This window comes from Hyla sarda, chromosome 4 (assembly GCF_029499605.1).
Source record: "Hyla sarda isolate aHylSar1 chromosome 4, aHylSar1.hap1, whole genome shotgun sequence".
Classification (NCBI taxonomy): Eukaryota; Metazoa; Chordata; class Amphibia; order Anura; family Hylidae; genus Hyla; species Hyla sarda.
In genome coordinates, this window is record NC_079192.1 from 7,561,675 (window position 1) to 7,583,073 (window position 21,399).

The window sequence follows — 21,399 nt, forward strand, 5'->3', positions numbered from 1 at the left end:
GGAGACCATATAGTGGCTGAATGGCACAGCGTGGAGGTGGCGGCAGCATGAGGAGACCATATAGTGGCTGAATGGCACAGCGTGGAGGTGTTGGCATCATGAGGAGACCATATAGTGGCTGAATGACACAGCCTGGAGGTGGCAACAGCCTGACGAGACCATAGGGCCTCACAATTGAAAAGATTAAAGATATTTTTTAACATTTAAATTGAAGATTTCAAATACAAGAACCTAAAACATTTTATTTAATGTACCAGCAGCATGAGGAGACCACATGGCGGTACAGTGATATAACCTGGAAGTGGCGGAAGCATGAGGAGACAATAAAGTGACTGAATGACACAGCCTGGAGTGTGCAGAAGCAAGAGGAGACCATATAGTGGCTGAATGACACAGCCTGGAGGTTGCGGAAGCATGAGTAGACCATATGGTGGCTGAATGGCACAGCCTGGAGTTGGCGGCAGCAAAAGTGGAACATATAGTGGCTGAATGACACAGCCTGGAGGTGGCGGCAGCATGTGGAGACCATATAGTAGCTGAATGACACAGCCTGGAGTTGGCGGCAGCATTAGTAGACCATATAGTGGCTGAATTGCACAGCCTGGAGTTGGCGGCAGCATGAGGAGACCATATAGTGGCTGAATGACACAGCCTTGAGGTGGCGGCAGCATGAGGAGACCATATAGTGGCTGAATTACACAGCCTGGAGTTGGCGGCAGAAAGAGGAGACAATATAGTGGCTGAAAGACATAGCCTGGAGTTGGCGGCAGCATGAGGAGACCATATAGTGGCTGAATGACGCAGCCTGGAGCTGGCATCAGCATGAGAAGAACATATGATGGCAGTATTGTTACGCCGAGCGCTCCGGGCCCCTGCTCCTCCCCGTAGCGCTCGCGGCGTTCCTCTCCCTGCAGCGCCCCGGTCAGACCCGCTGACTGGGAGCGCTGCACTGACATTGCTGGCGGGGATGCGATTCGCATAGCGGGACGCGCCCGCTCGCGAATCGCATCCCAAGTCACTCACCTGTCCCGGTCCCCGGCTGTCATGTTCTGGCGCGTGCGGCTCCGCTCTCTAGGGCGCGCGCGCACCAGCTCTCTGAGATTTAAAGGGCCAGTGCACCAATGATTGGTGCCTGGCCCAATCAGCCTAATTAGCTTCCACCTGCTCCCTGGCTATATTACCTCACTTCCCCTGCACTTCCTTGCCGGATCTTGTTGCCATTGTGCCTTGTGAAAGCTTTTCCTTGTGTGTTCCTAGCCTGTGTTACAGACCTCCTGCCGTTGCCCCTGACTACGATCCATGCTGCCTGCCCTGACCTTCTGCTACGTCCGACCTTTCTCTTGCCTTATCCATTGTACCATGCCTATCTCAGCAGTCAGAGAGGTTGAGCCGTTGCCGGTGGATACGACCTGGTCGCTACCGCCGCTGCAAGACCATCCCGCTTTGCGGCGGGCTCTGGTGAAAACCAGTAGCAACTTAAAATCGGTCCACCGACACGGTCCACGCCAATCCCTCTCTGACACAGAGGATCCACCTCCTGCCTGCCGAATCCTAACAGTATGAGACAGCCTGGAGCTGGCATCAGCAGCATCAGACGTCCTGAAAGTGACCTGGTGACATAGTGGGGCGGTGGGACGAAATACCAATACCCGGTGACGAAGGTGAGTGAAAAAAGGAAAACTTGGCATTAGATGTGTGGCATCAGACGGTTGGCAGGGTCAGAATAGTAGCTGAGGCAGGTAGGCAGAAGAAAATGGTCTTTTTTTGTAAAAGTGTTAGTGTGCACAAATAAGTACTGAGGATATGCATTATGTAAAACTTAACTTTTGCTAAAATTCTTAGGATAAAATATATGTAACCATCACTTTTTTTAAATTAAACAAAAGGAAAAGTGTGCAAAACACACCATGTGCCACCTACACCACAAAGTATTGATGTGATGCAAAGACCTCTAAAAGGTGGAAGGGAACAATGTATGGTTCATTGTAACTGGTGGGGGTAAACACTTCCCCTGTAAGGCCCTACTCTCGCTGTCTGATCGGTTTTCCTACAATCATAAGGATTCTGTTTTTTTATTGTTTACGGTCATCATCTCCGGTCTCCTCTTCCAGTTCCAGTTTCTTCTGGTGTCCCAGCTGTAGATGAACTTGTTCGTGACTTCTCTTCCATTTGGCGACAGACTCGACATTATTTGTCCCTGGCCTCCTCTCGCATGAAAACCCAGGCTGATAAGAAAAGAAGACCTCCTCCACCATTCTCTTCTGGTGATATAGTTTGGTTAGCTGCTAGGTACATTTGTTTCAAAATTCCCAGCTACAAGTTAGGTCATCGATTCCTCGGGCCGATCGAGGTCTTACAAAAAATTGATCCAGCCTCGTACAAACTCTGGTTACCTCCTTATCTCCGTATTCCTAACTCTTTTCCTGTGTCACTCCTCAAGCCTCTGGTTGTCAACCAATACTCTGATGTCTACCAAGTCAAAGAGATCCTTGCCTTCAAAACCATGCAATGGAAAAAAGTTCTTCCTGGTTGACTGGAGGGGATTTGGTTCTGAGGAGAAATCCTGGGAGTCTGAAGAGAATCTCTTGGACCGCAATCTCCTCAAGAAATTTTTGACCCACAGGAAGAGGGGGAGACTAAAGGGGGGGGGGGGGTACTTTTACACACTGCGCTCCGGCCGTGAGCGCATCTCCCCTCTCATGTCTGGGCTGGGATTCGTTCCACAGGACACGCCCGCCTGCGCCTTCTGCCTCCATCTCTCAGCTCCGGCGTGTGCCCCTGCATCCTAAGGCGCACGCTCCGGAGCTCTTAAACTTAAAGGGCCTGTATGCCCATAATAATGTGTTCCACCTGTTCCATTGTTATAAGTTTCTGCACCTCCACATACCTCTGCCGAATCTTTGTTTGCAACTGTGCCTAAGAAAAAGCATTTCCTGTGTTGTCTTGCCGTGTTCCTGACCTTTGCATTCCGTGACCTGACTGTGTTACTTTCCGCCTGCCTATTATAGGTATAGGGAGAGGTATAAGCAGTAGAAAGAGAGAAGTGTTCATGCCGCTGTACAGAACACTGGTGAGGCCTCACTTGGAGTATTGTGCACAGATGGATATAGATACTCTAGAGAGAGTTCGGCGGAACTTCAAGGAATGTTGGTATGGGCATGTCAAGGAATGCTCCCACCTGCTGGTTCAGATCCTGCTCCAGGTCTACCTGCTGCTGCTGAGTTGCTTCACTATGTGTTTGAAGAAAGCTACTCATCTGCGACTGTAGACTGAGGCTGCTGCTGATGGAGCTGCCACCCCACCCCTCCCTAGCAGCCATGGCAGTGAAAGGTGAGCGCAGAGGGCCCCCCGAGTCAGACCTGCGAGTGGATGGACGATGGCGCAGATAGGCATCAACCAACTGACTAAGTAGGATGTCTCTGTTGTAGGTCAGTTTGTCCTCTCTCTCAGTGGGTGTAAAAAGGCCCCATTTTGTGCCGGTAGCGAGGGACCAATAAGGTGGAGAGCCAGAAGTCATCCCGCTGCCAAATGGTGACAATTCGGCAGTCACTACGCAAGCAGTTGAACTTGCATTGTGCCATTTGTGCAAGTGACTCGGAGGGACTCCATCCCTTCATCTCCACTGTATACTGCCACGGTGTGTCTGAGACATAACCCTCTAGCTCCTCTGTCTGCTCCTGCTCCTCCTCTCCTGTCAGATGACTAGAAAAACCACCCATTTCACGAAACCTAAACTGTGCTCCACTGTGCCCGTCCTCTTCCTCCCCCAGGTCAGCCCCCACAGGGCTCATGTGACCGAGATATGTAGGTGCCCGTCTCCAATGCCCTGACCAGCCATAATTTCTAACAGGTGTTGAAGGAAATAAAGCAGTGGAATTATATTGTTCATCCCGTAATCCTGGCGACTGATTTACAGTGTAATGTGGCTTCCTCAAAGGGCCTGAGCAAACTGCAGGTTTCAGTATGAGCTGCTACTGGTTGACATTGAAGTTACAGTCCCCCTATACGCTTGGATCATCAAGAAATCGGTGATGGCTTTTCTCTGTTCGTATAGTCGGTTTAACATATGGAGGGTGGAATTCCAACATGTGGAAACGTTCCATATCAGACTATGTTGGGGGATACCGTTCTGACGCTGCAGCTCAAGGAGGGTGTCCTTTGCGGTGTACGAGTGGCTGAAGTGTATGCAAAGTTTCCTTCCCATTGTTAGGATGTCTTGCAGACGGTGGGAACACTTCAGGAACTGTTTGACAACCAGATTGAACACGTGTGCTATGCAGGGCGCAAGTTGCTGTTGTGGCTGTGCAGGAACCACATTCACCCAGTGGGCCATTAAGGACATGTCTTGTCCCTGACCGTAGTTACAGCTTCACACGTCGGCACTGCCGTGCACTTAGGTATACACCGACAGGCTCAAGGACTGTCCCACCTTCTGTTCCACAAAATTGTGCAGGGCTGGTACTGCCTTTTTCGCAAAAAAAATGACGGCTTGGGATTCTGCACCTCGGCTCGGCACATGCCATCCTTTCTCTGAAAGGTGCAGAGTCCACCACTTGAAAAGGGAGGGACTGCAGCACCAGCAACTTGGACAGGAGAACGTTCAGCTTCTGGGCCGTTGGATGAGTGGGCACATACTGTTGTCTCTTGGACATGGCTTCGCCGATAGATTGCTGGCAAAATGACTGACCTGAAGTAGGAGGAGCAGAAGCATCTGAAGCGACATAAGATAAGTATGACACAAAGCTCCCTTCGGCTGAGGTAGTGAGCTTCGGCTGGCTGAATCAGGGAGCAGCGTGCCACTGGGTGATGCAGCAGGCTGAACCACCATATCTGAGCCACGGTTCTCCGAGGCCACTTTATGGTGACACTGCATATGTTGACGCAGGGCCGTGGTGCCACCATTGGGACTCTGGCCACGCTTCACCTTCTGCTGACACATCTTGTATGTGGCCATATTAACCTCCTCCGGATGCTTGATGAAAAACTGCCACACCGCTGAGTAGCTGATTTTCCCACCAACAGTCCGCACTAAATGACTGCTGCTGCCGCCGACTCCAGGAGCTCCTGTTCCACTACTTCCCGGCAAGGTAGGCTGCCATGAGGCAGGTGGTCTACCCTGGGCTCATTTGGCTCCAGACTTTCCACTTCTGCCACCATGCTGACTGCCAACCATGCTACCACCTTGCTGGCTCAGCTGCTGCCTCACGGGCAACCTGCAACCCTCTTCTCCTGATGATGATGAAGCCCCTTCTGCACAAGGCTCCCAAGTGCGATCGGCTTCATTATCATCGAGTTGTGTCACTGATGTCCTCCTCAGGTTCCTCAACAGTTTCTGCTTCAGGACCCTAAACGCTCGCAACACCACCTCCCACGCCACTCTCCTCATCGCTACTTGCCCGCCTAGTGGAGGAAGCAGTGGATGTCTCCTCCACTTCTTGGCTGGGCAGTAGCTGCTGACTGTCCTCTTGTATATAGTCCTCACTAAATAGTGGAGCTGAACCCACAGCATAAGATACTTCTGTGGGGGAGGGAACTGCATAAGACAGAGGAAATGGGAGGACAGGGAGTTCTCCCGGGCTATGCCAACTGAGGTTCGTGTCTGAGGAACCCACCGACTGTTGACTGGGGGTATCAGATGTCACTTGTGATAAAGTGGATGTCCGTGTTAACCAATCGATGATGACAGATGCGTTGCTGGTCGAGACACGACTGCTTGCTGATAACAGGAGCTCAGGCCTCTCGCTGCGACTCCTGCTGCCACTTGCCCCTAGTCTGCTGCGACCTCTGCCTGATGAATTTAGGCCTATGCCACTCCTCTGTGCACATCTTGGCACTTCTCTGGCTGACATACTTAGTGCGTGTGTGAGGGGAGGACAATGCGCTCCACTATGCTTCAAACTGTATTTGTCTACAACATTGGCAGGTGTGTATTTTTGTCTGGCCTTTCACTGTCACTAGGCCCTTAAGACTTTAACAGGAACAAAATGGTACACCACCTATGTACGCACAGGTTACACTTAATAGAGGACAATACGCTCTGCTACTCACCTGGTATTAAGCACTAATAGCAGCTGACATAGGCGTGCGCACGGGGTGTGCCGGGTGTGCACAGGCACACCCTAATCACCGCGGCCCGCTGTTGCAGGACTTTTTTTTTTTTTTTCTCACTACTAAACCCCAGCCCCGCCGGACATTCCTGACATCACCAGCCTGAAATCCTCCCCCACCCCCCGTCAAAGCAAACCTAGCTTTTCAGCCATCCAGGCACATAAAACCACCACCCCCACCCCATGCTGGAGGAGGGCGGCATGCAGGCTGCACTGACAACATACACGCCCTCCCCTCAGCCTCGTCTTGCTGGAGAAGCTGCAAGAAAAAATTGTCTGTGACAGCCCCCCCAATCCCACAACACCCCCCCACCCCACCCCTCATGTTGCTGGAGAAGCACTGGGAGATTCAGTACCACCGGCCTCACCCCCCCCCCCCCTTAACCACAACCACATTGCGGCTGCTTTTTTGCTTACTTCATCCTGACGAGGAGCGCTGCTTCCTCCCCCGAGGTGCCTCTCTCTGCCTCAGCTGCTGCGCGACTGTGTCTTCAAATCAGGGTGAAAAGGTCAGTCACAAATATCGTCCATTCCTGTCCTCAGAGCCTCAGCCGGACAGGGAAGAGACACTGACCTGGTGAGGCTCCTTTCATGTGTGATCTGTCTGCTAAAATGTGTATCTAATCCCCCAGTGTGTGATCTATCTGCTAAAATGTGTATCTAATCCCCCCAGTGTGTGATCTGTCTAATGAGCTGTGTATCTAAACTCCCCATGTGTGATACTGTTTGCTGAGCAGTGTATCGAATCCCCCATGTGTGATCTGTCTAATGAGCTGTGTATCTAATCCCCCCATGTGTGATCTGTCTGCTAGCCTGTGTATCTAAACCCCCATGTGTGATACTGTTTGCTGAGCTGTGTATCTAATCCCCATGTGTGATCTGTCTGCTAAACTGTGTATCTAAACCCCCCATAAGTGATACTGTTTGAGCTGTGTATCTAATCCCCCAGTGTGTGATCTGTCCCATGAGCTGTGTATCTAATCCCCCATGTGTGATCTGTTTGCTAAAATGTGTATCTAATCCCCCATGTGTGATTTGTCTGATGAGCAGTGTATCTAATCCTCCCATGTGTGATACTGTTTGCTGAGCCCCTGTATCTAATCCCCCCATGTGTGATACTGTTTGCTGAGCCCCTGTATCTAATCCCCATGTGTGATTTGTGCTGTGTATTTAATCCCTTTATGTTTGATATTGTCTGCTGAGCTGTGTATCTAATCCACCTATGTCTGATACTGGTTTCTGAGCCCCTGTATTTAATCCTATAATGTGTGATACTGTCTATATCTAATACTGTTACACTGTCTGCTAAACAGTGTGTCACCCTAGTAGAAAGGTTATTACATGAGGAGGAGGTTTGTTACAGTGTGTCACCCTAGTAGTAAGGTTATTACATGAGGAGGAGGTTTGTTACAGTGTGTCACCCCAGTAGTAAGGTTATTACATGAGGAGGAGGTTTGTTACAGTGTGTCACCCCAGTAGTAAGGTTATTACATGAGGAGGAGGTTTGTTACAGTGTGTCACCCTAGTAGTAAGGTCATTACATGAGGAGGAGGTTTGTTACAGTGTGTCACCCCAGTAATAAGGTTGTTACATGAGGAGGAGGTTTGTTACAGTGTGTCACCCTAGTAATAAGGTCATTACATGAGGAGGAGGTTTGTTACAGTGTGTCACCCCAGTAGTAAGGTCATTACATGAGGAGGAGGTTTGTTACAGTGTGTCACCCTAGTAGTAAGGTTTTCACATCAGGATGTTTGTTACAGTGTGTCACCCTAGTAGTAAGGTTATTACATGAGGAGGAGGTTTGTTACAGTGTGTCACCCTAGTAGTAAGGTCATTACATGAGGAGGAGGTTTGTTACAGTGTGTCACCCCAGTATTAAGGTGATTACATGAGGAGGAGGTTTGTTACAGTGTGTCACCCTAGTAGTAAGGAGATTACATGAGGAGGAGGTTTGTTACAGTGTGTCACCCTAGTAGTAAGGTTATTACATGAGGAGGAGGTTTGTAACAGTGTGTCACCCTAGTAGTAAGGTCATTACATGAGGAGGAGGTTTGTTACAGTGTGTCACCCTAGTAGTAAGGAGATTACATGAGGATGAGGTTTGTTACAGTGTGTCACCCCAGTAGTAAGGAGATTACATGAGGAGGAGGTTTGTTACAGTGTGTCACCCCAGTAGTAAGGAGATTACATGAGGAGGAGGTTTGTTACAGTGTGTCACCCCAGTATTAAGGAGATTACATGAGGAGGAGGTTTGTTACAGTGTGTCACCCCAGTATTAAGGTGATTACATGAGGAGGAGGTTTATTACAGTGTGTCACCCCAGTAGTAAGGAGATTACATGAGGAGGAGGTTGTTACAGTGTGTCACCGCAGTAGTAAGGAGATTACATGAGGAGGGGGTTTGTTACAGTGTGTCACCCCAGTATTAAGGTGATTACATGAGGAGGAGGTTTGTTACAGTGTGTCACCCCAGTAGTAAGGAGATTACATGAGGAGGGGGTTTGTTACAGTGTGTCACCCCAGTAGTAAGGTTGGACATGTCAAAGGGCAGAGCCAATGTGTGGGGTCAAGGGGGTGTCAAAATTAGCTTTTGCCTAGGGTGCCAAAAGTCCTTGCACCAGCCCTGATCATGTATGATTGTGACTGTCTATTATATGTAGGCTCACAGCTAAGAACTACATCCCCATCATGTGTGATTGTCTATTATATGTAGGCTACACATAATAGACAGTCACAAGCATACATGGCAAAACCTAATTTTGACAACCCTTTGGCTCCGCCCATTGAACCCCTTGGCAAATATAAGATCAGGGGTAGAATTAGTCCCATAAGCCTTATGGTAAAGTCTAGACTTGTCCTTCTCCCTACAATTATAACTATACTGTACCTAATGTGGGGGAACTGTACTGCACTTAATGTGGGGGACTATACTGCACCTAATGTGGGGGGAACTATACTGCACCTAATGTGGAGGAACTGTACTACTAACCTAATGTGGGGGAACTATACTGCCAACCTAATGTGGGGGAACTGTACTACTATCCTAATGTGGGGGAACTATACTGCCAACCTAATGTGGGGGAACTGTACTATTAACCTAATGTGGGGGAACTATACTGCCAACCTAATGTGGGGGAACTATACTGCCAACCTAATGTGGGGGAACTATACTGCCAACCTAATGTGGGGGAACTATACTGCCAACCTAATGTGGGGAACTATACTGCACCTAATGTGGGGGGAACTATACTGCCAACCTAATGTGGGGGAACTATACTGCCAACCTAATGTGGGGAACATACTGCCAACCTAATGTGGGGGAACTATATTGCCAACCTAATGTGGGGGAACTGTACTACTAACCTAATGTGGGGGAACAATACTGCCAACCTAATGTGGGGGAACTATGCTGCCAACCTAATGTGAATACAAAAATTATAAGATTGTACTATTCTGATCCCTATAGCACTTTAATTTTTCTGTATATGGGGATGTGAGGGTCATTTTTATCGCTGTGATTTGTAGTTTTTATCGGTACCAATTTTTTTTTGCTTTTTAGATATTTTTTATGGTATTTGAAGTGACCAAAAATGTGCTAATCTGATTAGTGCACTATGACGACTTTTGGGACCCCACTTCTGATTTTGCCCATGGCCATGCTATGCCTAAAACCGGCCCTGGATCCAATCCTCCTACACTATGCAAGCAGGAGTGTGTGTGTGTGTGTGTGTATATATATATATATATATATATATATATATATATATACACACACACACGTGTGCGCGGAGTGAGTTTGTGCTTTAGGGTGCACACCCTAATGCAATAGGCTGCGCACGCCTATGGCAGCTGATTGTGGCTTTTAGTGCTCTGCTCACCCTAACTGGCTGGCTACTATTAGCTTTTCAGTTGTTGTACACACCAGTGCTGCAGCACTCAGTGGCTCTGTACTACACCCAAAATTGCATTTTCTCTCTCAATCTCACTCCCTTCCCTATCAGTGCTTCTAGGCTTTATTTGGGCTTGAGGTGAATCGCTGCTGTAAAAAAAGCTTTTCTGTGCAACACACACTGCTCTCTGTCTCTCTCTGCAATAGAACGCTGATGTGACTGGCCGCAAGATGGCTGCCGATTATATAGGTGCTTTGACATCATAGGGGTGATTGGCTTCTGATAGGCTGCATCCTGCATGTGATTCAGGGTAATTCCGCCTACCCTTGTTCCTGCCTTCTCAGCATTCCTTGCCCCATGTCCTGACATGTGGAGCCACCATCTTAGATGCCCTGGAGCCTGGACCACACTAAATGGAGTTTAATGAAGCGATTCATGTGATCAAATCGCGGCGATATTCACATTCGTTGCCAAGCAAATTTTTCCTGAAATTTGTAATGATTTTGGATTTGTCAGATTTGATTCGCTCATCCCTACTCTTCGTATTTTAAAACCACAACTCTATCAATTTTTTATAAATTTTCCATCTTTAGGGCTTGTTGTTTGCTGGCCTTATTGTACTTTGTAATGACCTCACGCAATCATGCAACTTTCAGGTTTTTGTGTTTCTATGTAGTGCACTTTTCAGTAAAAATGATCTTTTACCCCTTAACCTCTTAAGGACGTAGGGCGTACCTGTACACCCTACGCCCGGTCCCTAAAACGGGGTCATGTCATGACCCTGCATCACACCGGGTCGGTCCCAGCTGCTAATCATAGTCGAGACCCTGGGCTAACAGCGCGCGGAATCGATCGTTGTGCCGCGTGCTGTTAACCCTTCAGACGTGGCGATGAAAGTTGACTGCCGCATCTGAAAGCGAAAGCAAACGCTTCCCGGCAGCTCAGTCGGGCTGATCGGGACATCGCAATAAAATCACGATGTCCCGATCAGCTGGGACGCAGGCGGAGGTCTCCTTACCTGTCTCCGCGGCGTCCGATCGTCGATTGATTGCTCCAAGCCTGAGCTACAGGCTTGAGCAATCGAGCCCCTATCTCACTGATCAGCATAGGAGATCAGTGTGTACAGTGTTATAGGTCTCAATGGGAGCTATAGCACTGCAAAAAAAAGTGGAAAAAAAGTTAACAGAGGTCATTTAACCCCTTCCCTATTTAAAGTTTGAATCACCCTCCTTTTCCCATAAAAAAAACTGTGTAAATAAAAATAAACATATGTGGTATCGCCGCGTGCGGAAATGTCCGACCAATAAAAATATATTGTTAATTAAATCGCACGATCAAAGGCGTAAGCGCAAAAAATTCCATCAATACAAATCAATACAAAAATGGTACCAATAAAAACTTCAGAACACGGCGCAAAAAATAAGTTCATACCGGCCCGTACGCAGAAAAATAAAAAAGTTATAGGGGTTAGAAGATGAGAATTTTTAACATATCCATTTTCCTGCATGTAGTTATGATTTTTTTTTTCGAAGTACCACAATATCCAACCTATATAAGTAGGGTATCATTTTAACCGTATGGACCTACAGAATAATGATAAGGTGTTATTTTTACCGAAAAATGCTCTGATCGGAAGCCCCCAAAATTTACAAAATTAAATTTGTTCTTCAATTTTGTCGGACAATTAATTTTTTTCCCCGTTTTGTCGTGGATTTTTGGGTAAAATGACTAATGTCACTGCAAATAAGAACGGTGGTGCAAAAATTAAGCCATCATATGGAATTTTATGTGTAAAATTGAAAGCGTTATGATTTTTAGAAGGTGATGAGGAAAAAATGAAAAGGCAAAAACGGAAAAACCCTGCGTCCTTAAGGGGTTAACCCCTTAAGGAACGGGGGGGTTTCCGTTTTTGCATTTTCGTTTTTTGCTCCTTGCCTTTAAAAAATCATAACTCTCAATTTTGCACCTAAAAATCATAACTACATGCACGAAAATTAATATGTCTAAAATTGTCATCTTCTGACCCCTATGACTTTTTTATTTTTCCGTGTATGGGGTGGTATGAGGGCTCATTTTTTGCGCCATGATCTGAAGTTTTTTACGGTACCTACCTTGCCCTGGTCCGGCGGGGGTCCCCTTGGGATCGGTGGTGGTGACAGGAGCAGCAGGATTGGCGGCAGCAGCGGTCGCGGTCGCAGCGGAAGGATACAGCAGGAGGTGAGGCCTGTTCACTTCCTGCTGTTGCTTAGCAAGAACTCCAAAAACAGCCAAAGGGCATGCTGGGAGTTGAAGTTTTGCAACAGCTGGAGTTCCAAATACAACTCCCAGCATGCCCTTTGGTAGTCGGTGCTTGCTGGGGGTTGTAGTTTTGCAACAGCTGGAGGCACTTCTTTCTTTGAAAAAGTGTGCAGCCAGCTGTTGCAAAACTACAACTCCCAGAATGCACAGACTATCAAAGGACATGCTGGGGGTTGTAGCAGTGTGCCTCCAGCTGTTAAAACTACAACTCCCAGCATGCCCTTCGACTGTCAATGCATGCTGATTGTTGCAGTTTTGCAACAGCTGGAGACACATTGGCTGTGAAACTGAGTTTGTTACCTAACTCAGTGTTTTGCAACCAGTGTGCCTCCACTGTTTTATACTGAAATTTGGGGATTTTTCACCAAGAAAAGATGCAAGTAACAACGACAATTTACCACTGTGTTAAAGTAGAATGTGTCACAAAAAACGCCAGTGGGGTGTAAATGTTCACTGCACCCCTTATTAAATTCTGTGAGGGGTGTAGTTTCCAAAATAGGGTCACATGTGGGGGCACCACGGGGGGCTTTGTAAACGCACATGGCCCCTGACTTCCATTCCAAACAAATTCTCTCGCCATAAGCTCAATACATCCATATATGGGGTATTTCCATACTCAGAAGAAATGGGGTTACAAATTTTGGGAGGCTTTTTCTCCAATTACCCCTTGTGAAAATGAAAAATTTGGGGTAAAACCAGCATTTTAGTGAAAAAAAATCTAATTTTTCATTTTCACGTCCAACTTTAGCAGAAATTTTTCAAGCACCTGTGGGGTGTTAAGGCTCACTGGACCACTTGTTACGTGCCTTGAGGGGTGTAGTTTCCAAAATGTTATGCCATGTGGGGTTTTCTGCTGTTCTGGCACCATAGGGGCTTCCTAAATGTGACATGCCCCCCAAAAAACCATTTCAGCAAAATTCACTTTCCAAAATCCCATTGTCGCTCCTTCCCTTCTGTGCCCTCTACTGCGACCGCCGAACACTTGACATAAACATATGAGGTATTTCCTTACTAGAGAGAAATTGAGTTACAGATTTTGGGGGGCTTTTTATTCTAACCCCTTGCAAAATTTAAAAAACTGGGTCTACAAGAACATGCTAGTGTAAAAAAATGAAGATTTTGAATTTTCTCCTTTGTCTTGCTGCTATTCCTGCGAAACACCTAAAGGGTTAACACACTTTCTGAATGTCATTTTGAATACTTTGAGGGGTGCAGTTTTTATAATGGGGTAATTTAGGGTTTTTTCTAATATGAAGGCCCTTCAAATCTACTTCAAAATTGAACTGGTCCCTGAAAAATTCTGATTTTGAAAATTTTGTGAAAAATTTGAAATTGCTGCTGAACTTTGAAGCCCTCTGATGTCTTCCAAAAGTAAAAACATGTCAACTTTATGATGCAAATATAAAGTAGACATATTGTATATGTGAATAAATATATAATTTATTTTGGAATATTAATTTTCTTTACAAGCAGAGAGTTATAAAGTTTGGAAAATGCTAAATGTTCAAAATTTTCAAGAAATTTGGGTATTTTTCACTAAGAAAGGATGCAAGTAACAACAAAAATGTACCACTGTGTTAAAGTAGAATATGTCGCGGAAAAAAAAATCTCAGAATCAAAACAATCGGTTAAAGCATCCCAGAATTATTAATGCTTAAAGTGACAGTGGTCAGAATTGCAAAAAAGGGCTCAGTCCTTAAGATGAAAATGGGCTTAGTCCTTAAGGGGTTAAAAATTAACTTAATCCCTATGATTACAACTATAACCAATTTATATAGGTTTTGTTTTATTTTGCTTGTGAAAAAAAAAAATAATTTTGTAAGAAAATAAATATGGTTAAAATTGTCATCTCCTGACCCCTGCAACTTTATATTTTTCGGTATATGGTGATGTATGAGGGCTCATTTTTTGCACCATGGTCTGTAGTTTTTAACTGTACCATCTTTGTTATTAAAGGAGTACTCCAGAGCGCTGGTACTTAAAAAAAAAGTTTACCTCTTCTGATAGCTCTTTCAAAGACCTTTCCAACGATACCTCATTTATCAAATTTGGCCAAACCATTCTCTTGTAATTGCCACCTGTAGCAGTAAGCAGCCATGTCATAAAGACTACATTTCCCATGACTCCCTGTGTCAGCTTCCTGTTAGCTGCTACTCTCTCCCCCTCCACTCCACCCCCCCCCCGGGAAATTATAATAAATTATAATAAAGTGACGCCCACAGCTCCTTCCCTTGTGGTTATCTCCTACCATCCTCCCAGCTCATCAGCCCTCTCCATGTGCCCACTAGCCCACTGATCCATGTGCCCACTAGCCCACTGATCCACCCATCCATGTGCCCACTAGCCCACTGATCCATGTGCCCACTAGCCCACTGATCCACCCATCCATGTGCCCACTAGCCCACTGATCCATGTGCCCACTAGCCCACTGATCCACCCATCCATGTGCCCACTAGCCCACTGATCCATGTGCCCACTAGCGCAGTGTTTCCCAACCAGGGTGCTTCCAGCTGTTGCGAAACTACAACTCTCAGCACTTCGGCTGTCCGGGCATGCTGGGAGTTGTAGTTTCGCAACAGCTGGAGGCACCCTGGTTGAGAAACACTTCACTAGCGGTGTCACAAGAATGCCGCAGCACTACGCAAATAGCGTAGGGCTAACGTTGGCAGCGATAGGAGCCTAGCGTTAGCCCTACGTTATTTGCGTAGTACTGCGCATGCGCAGATTAAATAAACTTTGGGGGAGTAGCCGACTCCAGGCTGGAAGGCCGGCACAGCCCGCAGTGACTCATGGGAGCACCGGGTGACACATGAGTCACCGGGCGAAGATGGCGCCGGATCGGGAAGAAGACGCGGTCGAGCGTCATCAAAGGACCCAGCTTCCGGCCAGATGGAAAAGCGAGGAGAAGTCCGGGAAGAAGCCGACATGGACAACGTGAGTATATTACAATGTGATATAACTTTTATTAATGCTTCATTTCCCCCATAAACAGGTTGCGTCGGAGTACTCCTTTAAGCAACTTTCTGATCGCTTTTTATGATTTTTTTTTCTGCTATATGAAGTGACCAAAAATACCCAATTCTGGACTTTGGTATTTTTTGACATCTACACCATCAACGTACAGTTTAATAACATTATATTTTAATATTTCAGACATTTACACACAGGGCAATACCACATGTTTATTTTTTATTAATTTTTTTACATTATTTTATTTATAAAATGAGAAAAGGGGGTGAATCAAAGTTTTATTTGGGGGGAGGGGTTATACACATTATTTTTTTGTCATCATAGGGGACTATAACATGGAATCTTTTAATTCCTAGCACTGATCAATGCTGGGTAATTACACAGTATTGTTCAGTGTTATCTGTGCTCTGTTGCTCTAGCCTGCCAAAGATATAATTGGATGGCACTGAGTCAAGTAGGGACCCTCTGGCCGTCATGTAGGTTGTCCTGATCACCCATGGCAACCAACCGGCAACATTAAATTGCCATCTTTAGGTCTAAAGGACTAAAAGTCTTGAAGTGGAGATTATCATTGCATACTATTAGTTGCAGCTCCTGAATGTTGATTGCAGCCAGGGCCATGTGGTATGAAGCGTGATGATGTGATGGGGCTTGAATTTTAGCAGAATCCTATGTCCTGAGAACACAGAAATTCTGCCAAAATTTGGTTGCAATTTTTCCGGATTTCCCCCAGAAATATATATAGAAATGCTCCCTGTCTGGACAACCCCTTTAAGTAGATGCCCTATCATGACAAATGCAAAGGACATGATTTTTAAAGGTCTTAAATGTTTTGATGATTTGTGTGTTCCTTAGACTGTATATTACAGGATTTACCAGTGGCGTCCCAACGGTGTACAGCAATGACAAGAGCTTTGATACCTTCAGTGATTGCCCTTTGAGAACATAAACACCAAATAACGTCCCATAGAATATGGAGACCACAATGAGGTGGGAGCTACAGGTGGAGAAGGCTTTCTGTCTACCGGTAGCTGAAGGAATCTTTAGGATGACATAGACGATACAACTATAGGATATAATGACCACTATAAAGGGGAACATAAGAACAAGTACAGCTATTAAGATAATCTCCACCTGGAAACCATTGATATCTGAGCATGATAGTTCAAGTATTGGAAGCAGGTCACAGAAGAAGTGGTTAATAGTATCTGGTCCACAATATTCTAACATGGATATCGATACCATTTCAACCAAAGAGATTGAGAAACTCACTAACCAATTCATGGCGACCATCTTCAGACATAAACTATGATTCATGATGGTGGTATAACGTAAAGGGTTACAGATGGCCAAGAATCTGTCATAGGACATCACTGTCAGGAGGAGACATTCCGAACATTCAGAGCAGGCGAATATATGAAATTGAGTTACAGATTTTGGGGGGCTTTTTATTCTAACCCCTTGCAAAATTTAAAAAACTGGGTCTACAAGAACATGCTAGTGTAAAAAAATGAAGATTTTGAATTTTCTCCTTTGTCTTGCTGCTATTCCTGCGAAACACCTAAAGGGTTAACACACTTTCTGAATGTCATTTTGAATACTTTGAGGGGTGCAGTTTTTATAATGGGGTAATTTAGGGTTTTTTCTAATATGAAGGCCCTTCAAATCTACTTCAAAATTGAACTGGTCCCTGAAAAATTCTGATTTTGAAAATTTTGTGAAAAATTTGAAATTGCTGCTGAACTTTGAAGCCCTCTGATGTCTTCCAAAAGTAAAAACATGTCAACTTTATGATGCAAATATAAAGTAGACATATTGTATATGTGAATAAATATATAATTTATTTTGGAATATTAATTTTCTTTACAAGCAGAGAGTTATAAAGTTTGGAAAATGCTAAATGTTCAAAATTTTCAAGAAATTTGGGTATTTTTCACTAAGAAAGGATGCAAGTAACAACAAAAATGTACCACTGTGTTAAAGTAGAATATGTCGCGGAAAAAAAAATCTCAGAATCAAAACAATCGGTTAAAGCATCCCAGAATTATTAATGCTTAAAGTGACAGTGGTCAGAATTGCAAAAAAGGGCTCAGTCCTTAAGATGAAAATGGGCTTAGTCCTTAAGGGGTTAAAAATTAACTTAATCCCTATGATTACAACTATAACCAATTTATATAGGTTTTGTTTTATTTTGCTTGTGAAAAAAAAAAATAATTTTGTAAGAAAATAAATATGGTTAAAATTGTCATCTCCTGACCCCTGCAACTTTATATTTTTCGGTATATGGTGATGTATGAGGGCTCATTTTTTGCACCATGGTCTGTAGTTTTTAACTGTACCATCTTTGTTATTAAAGGAGTACTCCAGAGCGCTGGTACTTAAAAAAAAAGTTTACCTCTTCTGATAGCTCTTTCAAAGACCTTTCCAACGATACCTCATTTATCAAATTTGGCCAAACCATTCTCTTGTAATTGCCACCTGTAGCAGTAAGCAGCCATGTCATAAAGACTACATTTCCCATGACTCCCTGTGTCAGCTTCCTGTTAGCTGCTACTCTCTCCCCCTCCACTCCACCCCCCCCCCGGGAAATTATAATAAATTATAATAAAGTGACGCCCACAGCTCCTTCCCTTGTGGTTATCTCCTACCATCCTCCCAGCTCATCAGCCCTCTCCATGTGCCCACTAGCCCACTGATCCATGTGCCCACTAGCCCACTGATCCACCCATCCATGTGCCCACTAGCCCACTGATCCATGTGCCCACTAGCCCACTGATCCACCCATCCATGTGCCCACTAGCCCACTGATCCATGTGCCCACTAGCCCACTGATCCACCCATCCATGTGCCCACTAGCCCACTGATCCATGTGCCCACTAGCGCAGTGTTTCCCAACCAGGGTGCTTCCAGCTGTTGCGAAACTACAACTCTCAGCACTTCGGCTGTCCGGGCATGCTGGGAGTTGTAGTTTCGCAACAGCTGGAGGCACCCTGGTTGAGAAACACTTCACTAGCGGTGTCACAAGAATGCCGCAGCACTACGCAAATAGCGTAGGGCTAACGTTGGCAGCGATAGGAGCCTAGCGTTAGCCCTACGTTATTTGCGTAGTACTGCGCATGCGCAGATTAAATAAACTTTGGGGGAGTAGCCGACTCCAGGCTGGAAGGCCGGCACAGCCCGCAGTGACTCATGGGAGCACCGGGTGACACATGAGTCACCGGGCGAAGATGGCGCCGGATCGGGAAGAAGACGCGGTCGAGCGTCATCAAAGGACCCAGCTTCCGGCCAGATGGAAAAGCGAGGAGAAGTCCGGGAAGAAGCCGACATGGACAACGTGAGTATATTACAATGTGATATAACTTTTATTAATGCTTCATTTCCCCCATAAACAGGTTGCGTCGGAGTACTCCTTTAAGCAACTTTCTGATCGCTTTTTATGATTTTTTTTCTGCTATATGAAGTGACCAAAAATACCCAATTCTGGACTTTGGTATTTTTTGACATCTACACCATCAACGTACAGTTTAATAACATTATATTTTAATATTTCAGACATTTACACACAGGGCAATACCACATGTTTATTTTTTATTAATTTTTTTACATTATTTTATTTATAAAATGAGAAAAGGGGGTGAATCAAAGTTTTATTTGGGGGGAGGGGTTATACACATTATTTTTTTGTCATCATAGGGGACTATAACATGGAATCTTTTAATTCCTAGCACTGATCAATGCTGGGTAATTACACAGTATTGTTCAGTGTTATCTGTGCTCTGTTGCTCTAGCCTGCCAAAGATATAATTGGATGGCACTGAGTCAAGTAGGGACCCTCTGGCCGTCATGTAGGTTGTCCTGATCACCCATGGCAACCAACCGGCAACATTAAATTGCCATCTTTAGGTCTAAAGGACTAAAAGTCTTGAAGTGGAGATTATCATTGCATACTATTAGTTGCAGCTCCTGAATGTTGATTGCAGCCAGGGCCATGTGGTATGAAGCGTGATAATGTGATGGGGCTTGAATTTTAGCAGAATCCTATGTCCTGAGAACACAGAAATTCTGCCAAAATTTGGTTGCAATTTTTCCGGATTTCCCCCAGAAATATATATAGAAATGCTCCCTGTCTGGACAACCCCTTTAAGTAGATGCCCTATCATGACAAATGCAAAGGACATGATTTTTAAAGGTCTTAAATGTTTTGATGATTTGTGTGTTCCTTAGACTGTATATTACAGGATTTACCAGTGGCGTCCCAACGGTGTACAGCAATGACAAGAGCTTTGATACCTTCAGTGATTGCCCTTTGAGAACATAAACACCAAATAACGTCCCATAGAATATGGAGACCACAATGAGGTGGGAGCTACAGGTGGAGAAGGCTTTCTGTCTACCGGTAGCTGAAGGAATCTTTAGGATGACATAGACGATACAACTATAGGATATAATGACCACTATAAAGGGGAACATAAGAACAAGTACAGCTATTAAGATAATCTCCACCTGGAAACCATTGATATCTGAGCATGATAGTTCAAGTATTGGAAGCAGGTCACAGAAGAAGTGGTTAATAGTATCTGGTCCACAATATTCTAACATGGATATCGATACCATTTCAACCAAAGAGATTGAGAAACTCACTAACCAATTCATGGCGACCATCTTCAGACATAAACTATGATTCATGATGGTGGTATAACGTAAAGGGTTACAGATGGCCAAGAATCTGTCATAGGACATCACTGTCAGGAGGAGACATTCCGAACATTCAGAGCAGGCGAATATATAAAATTGTGTAAGGCAGGTTGTAAAAGAAATAGTCCCAACTTTATGAAGTAGAATGTGGAGTAATATTGGGACAATATCTATGGTCAGTAAGAGGTCCGCAATGGACAACTGTGTCAGGAAAAAGTACATGGGCCGGTGGAGATCACTGCTGTATTTCACCAAAGTCACCAAAAGGAGATTTTCACATAACGTCAAACAGAAGACCAGAAGGAGGATAGAAAATAATAAGTAATTCAGATATTGTGAGCTATGGAATCCCAAAAGATGGATTTTATTAATTATGGAAATATTTTCTTGAAACATGGCCTAAAAAAAAAAAAAAAAAAAAATATTAGCAAAACTATATCCGATCCTGCTACAATCCTGTTCCTGGAATTCTTCACTACACTTACAGGACTCCCTCCCAGAGAAGTGGAAAGTTGTAGCATTTTTGCGCCAGCCTCCCTTTTGCACCAAAATTTAGCAACTTTTTGGATTTTACACCTTGCTTGCCAAGGGGTTGGAGCATTGCATAATCTGGGTGTTAAAAAGGAGGCTTGGCCTCCAGCAACACCAGTGGGATTGTGGGATCCCTTTGGTTGCCATGGCAGCAGGAGGCCAGCTTATGGCCTCCTGTCTGCCAAGTATGGCAGCCTGTGAGGTCCAGCCATAAGCTGGATCGAAAAGGCTGTTAGTCAGTGTATTACTGACTGTTATACTGTGCTGCAGTATAGATTTAAAAAAAATGTCCCCTTCCCAATAAAACCCTATGTTATCACCCAAAAAATTTTTAAACACCCAAACCTATACATAATAGATATTGCCACGTCCGTAATGACTTACAATAAACTGATAATGGTATTTATCCCACATGGTGAACACTGTAAAAAAAAAAAAAAAAAATGCAAATGTTGGTTTAACCTCTTAAGGACCATGGACGTGTATACACGTCCAATGGCCCTTAACCGGGTATGACGCGGGCTCCTGACTCGAGCCCGTGTCATACCGCCCGCCCCCCAGCTGATTCCTGCAGCTGGGGGCAGGCGTTAATAGCCGACATGCAGCGATCGCTGCGGGCGGCTATTAAAGGAGTACTCTGGTGCACACTTTTTTCATGTTATCCCGTCCGGGCTGCAAAATAAAAGAAAACACACTTTATCTTACCTGCCAACGAGCCCCCGGAGCTCTGGTACAAGTGTTTGGTCCCCGGGCTGTATTCTTCTTACTTCCGGTTAGCCCGGCACGTCACATGGAGCTTCAGCCTATCACCGGCCGAGGCGGGACATCGCTGCGGCCAATGATAGGCTGAAGCTCCGTGTGACATGCCGGGCTAACCGGAAGTAAGAAGAATACAGCCCCGGGACCGAA

General features: G+C 45.3%; 1 protein-coding gene across 1 annotated transcript; it reads right to left on the reverse strand.

The window, feature by feature from the left end:
* Positions 1-19,404: 19,404 nt before the first annotated feature.
* Positions 19,405-20,355, reverse strand: LOC130367192 (olfactory receptor 6B1-like). The gene has a single exon (XM_056569595.1). The coding sequence runs from the start codon at positions 20,353-20,355 to the stop codon at positions 19,405-19,407; it is 951 nt and encodes a 316-aa protein (XP_056425570.1).
* Between the last annotated feature and the right edge of the window lie 1,044 nt (positions 20,356-21,399).

Coding starts and splice junctions, on each gene's coding strand:
- LOC130367192 (XM_056569595.1), bottom strand. CDS start 20,355: ATGTTTCAAGAAAATATTTCCATAATTAATAAAATCCATCTTTTGGGA.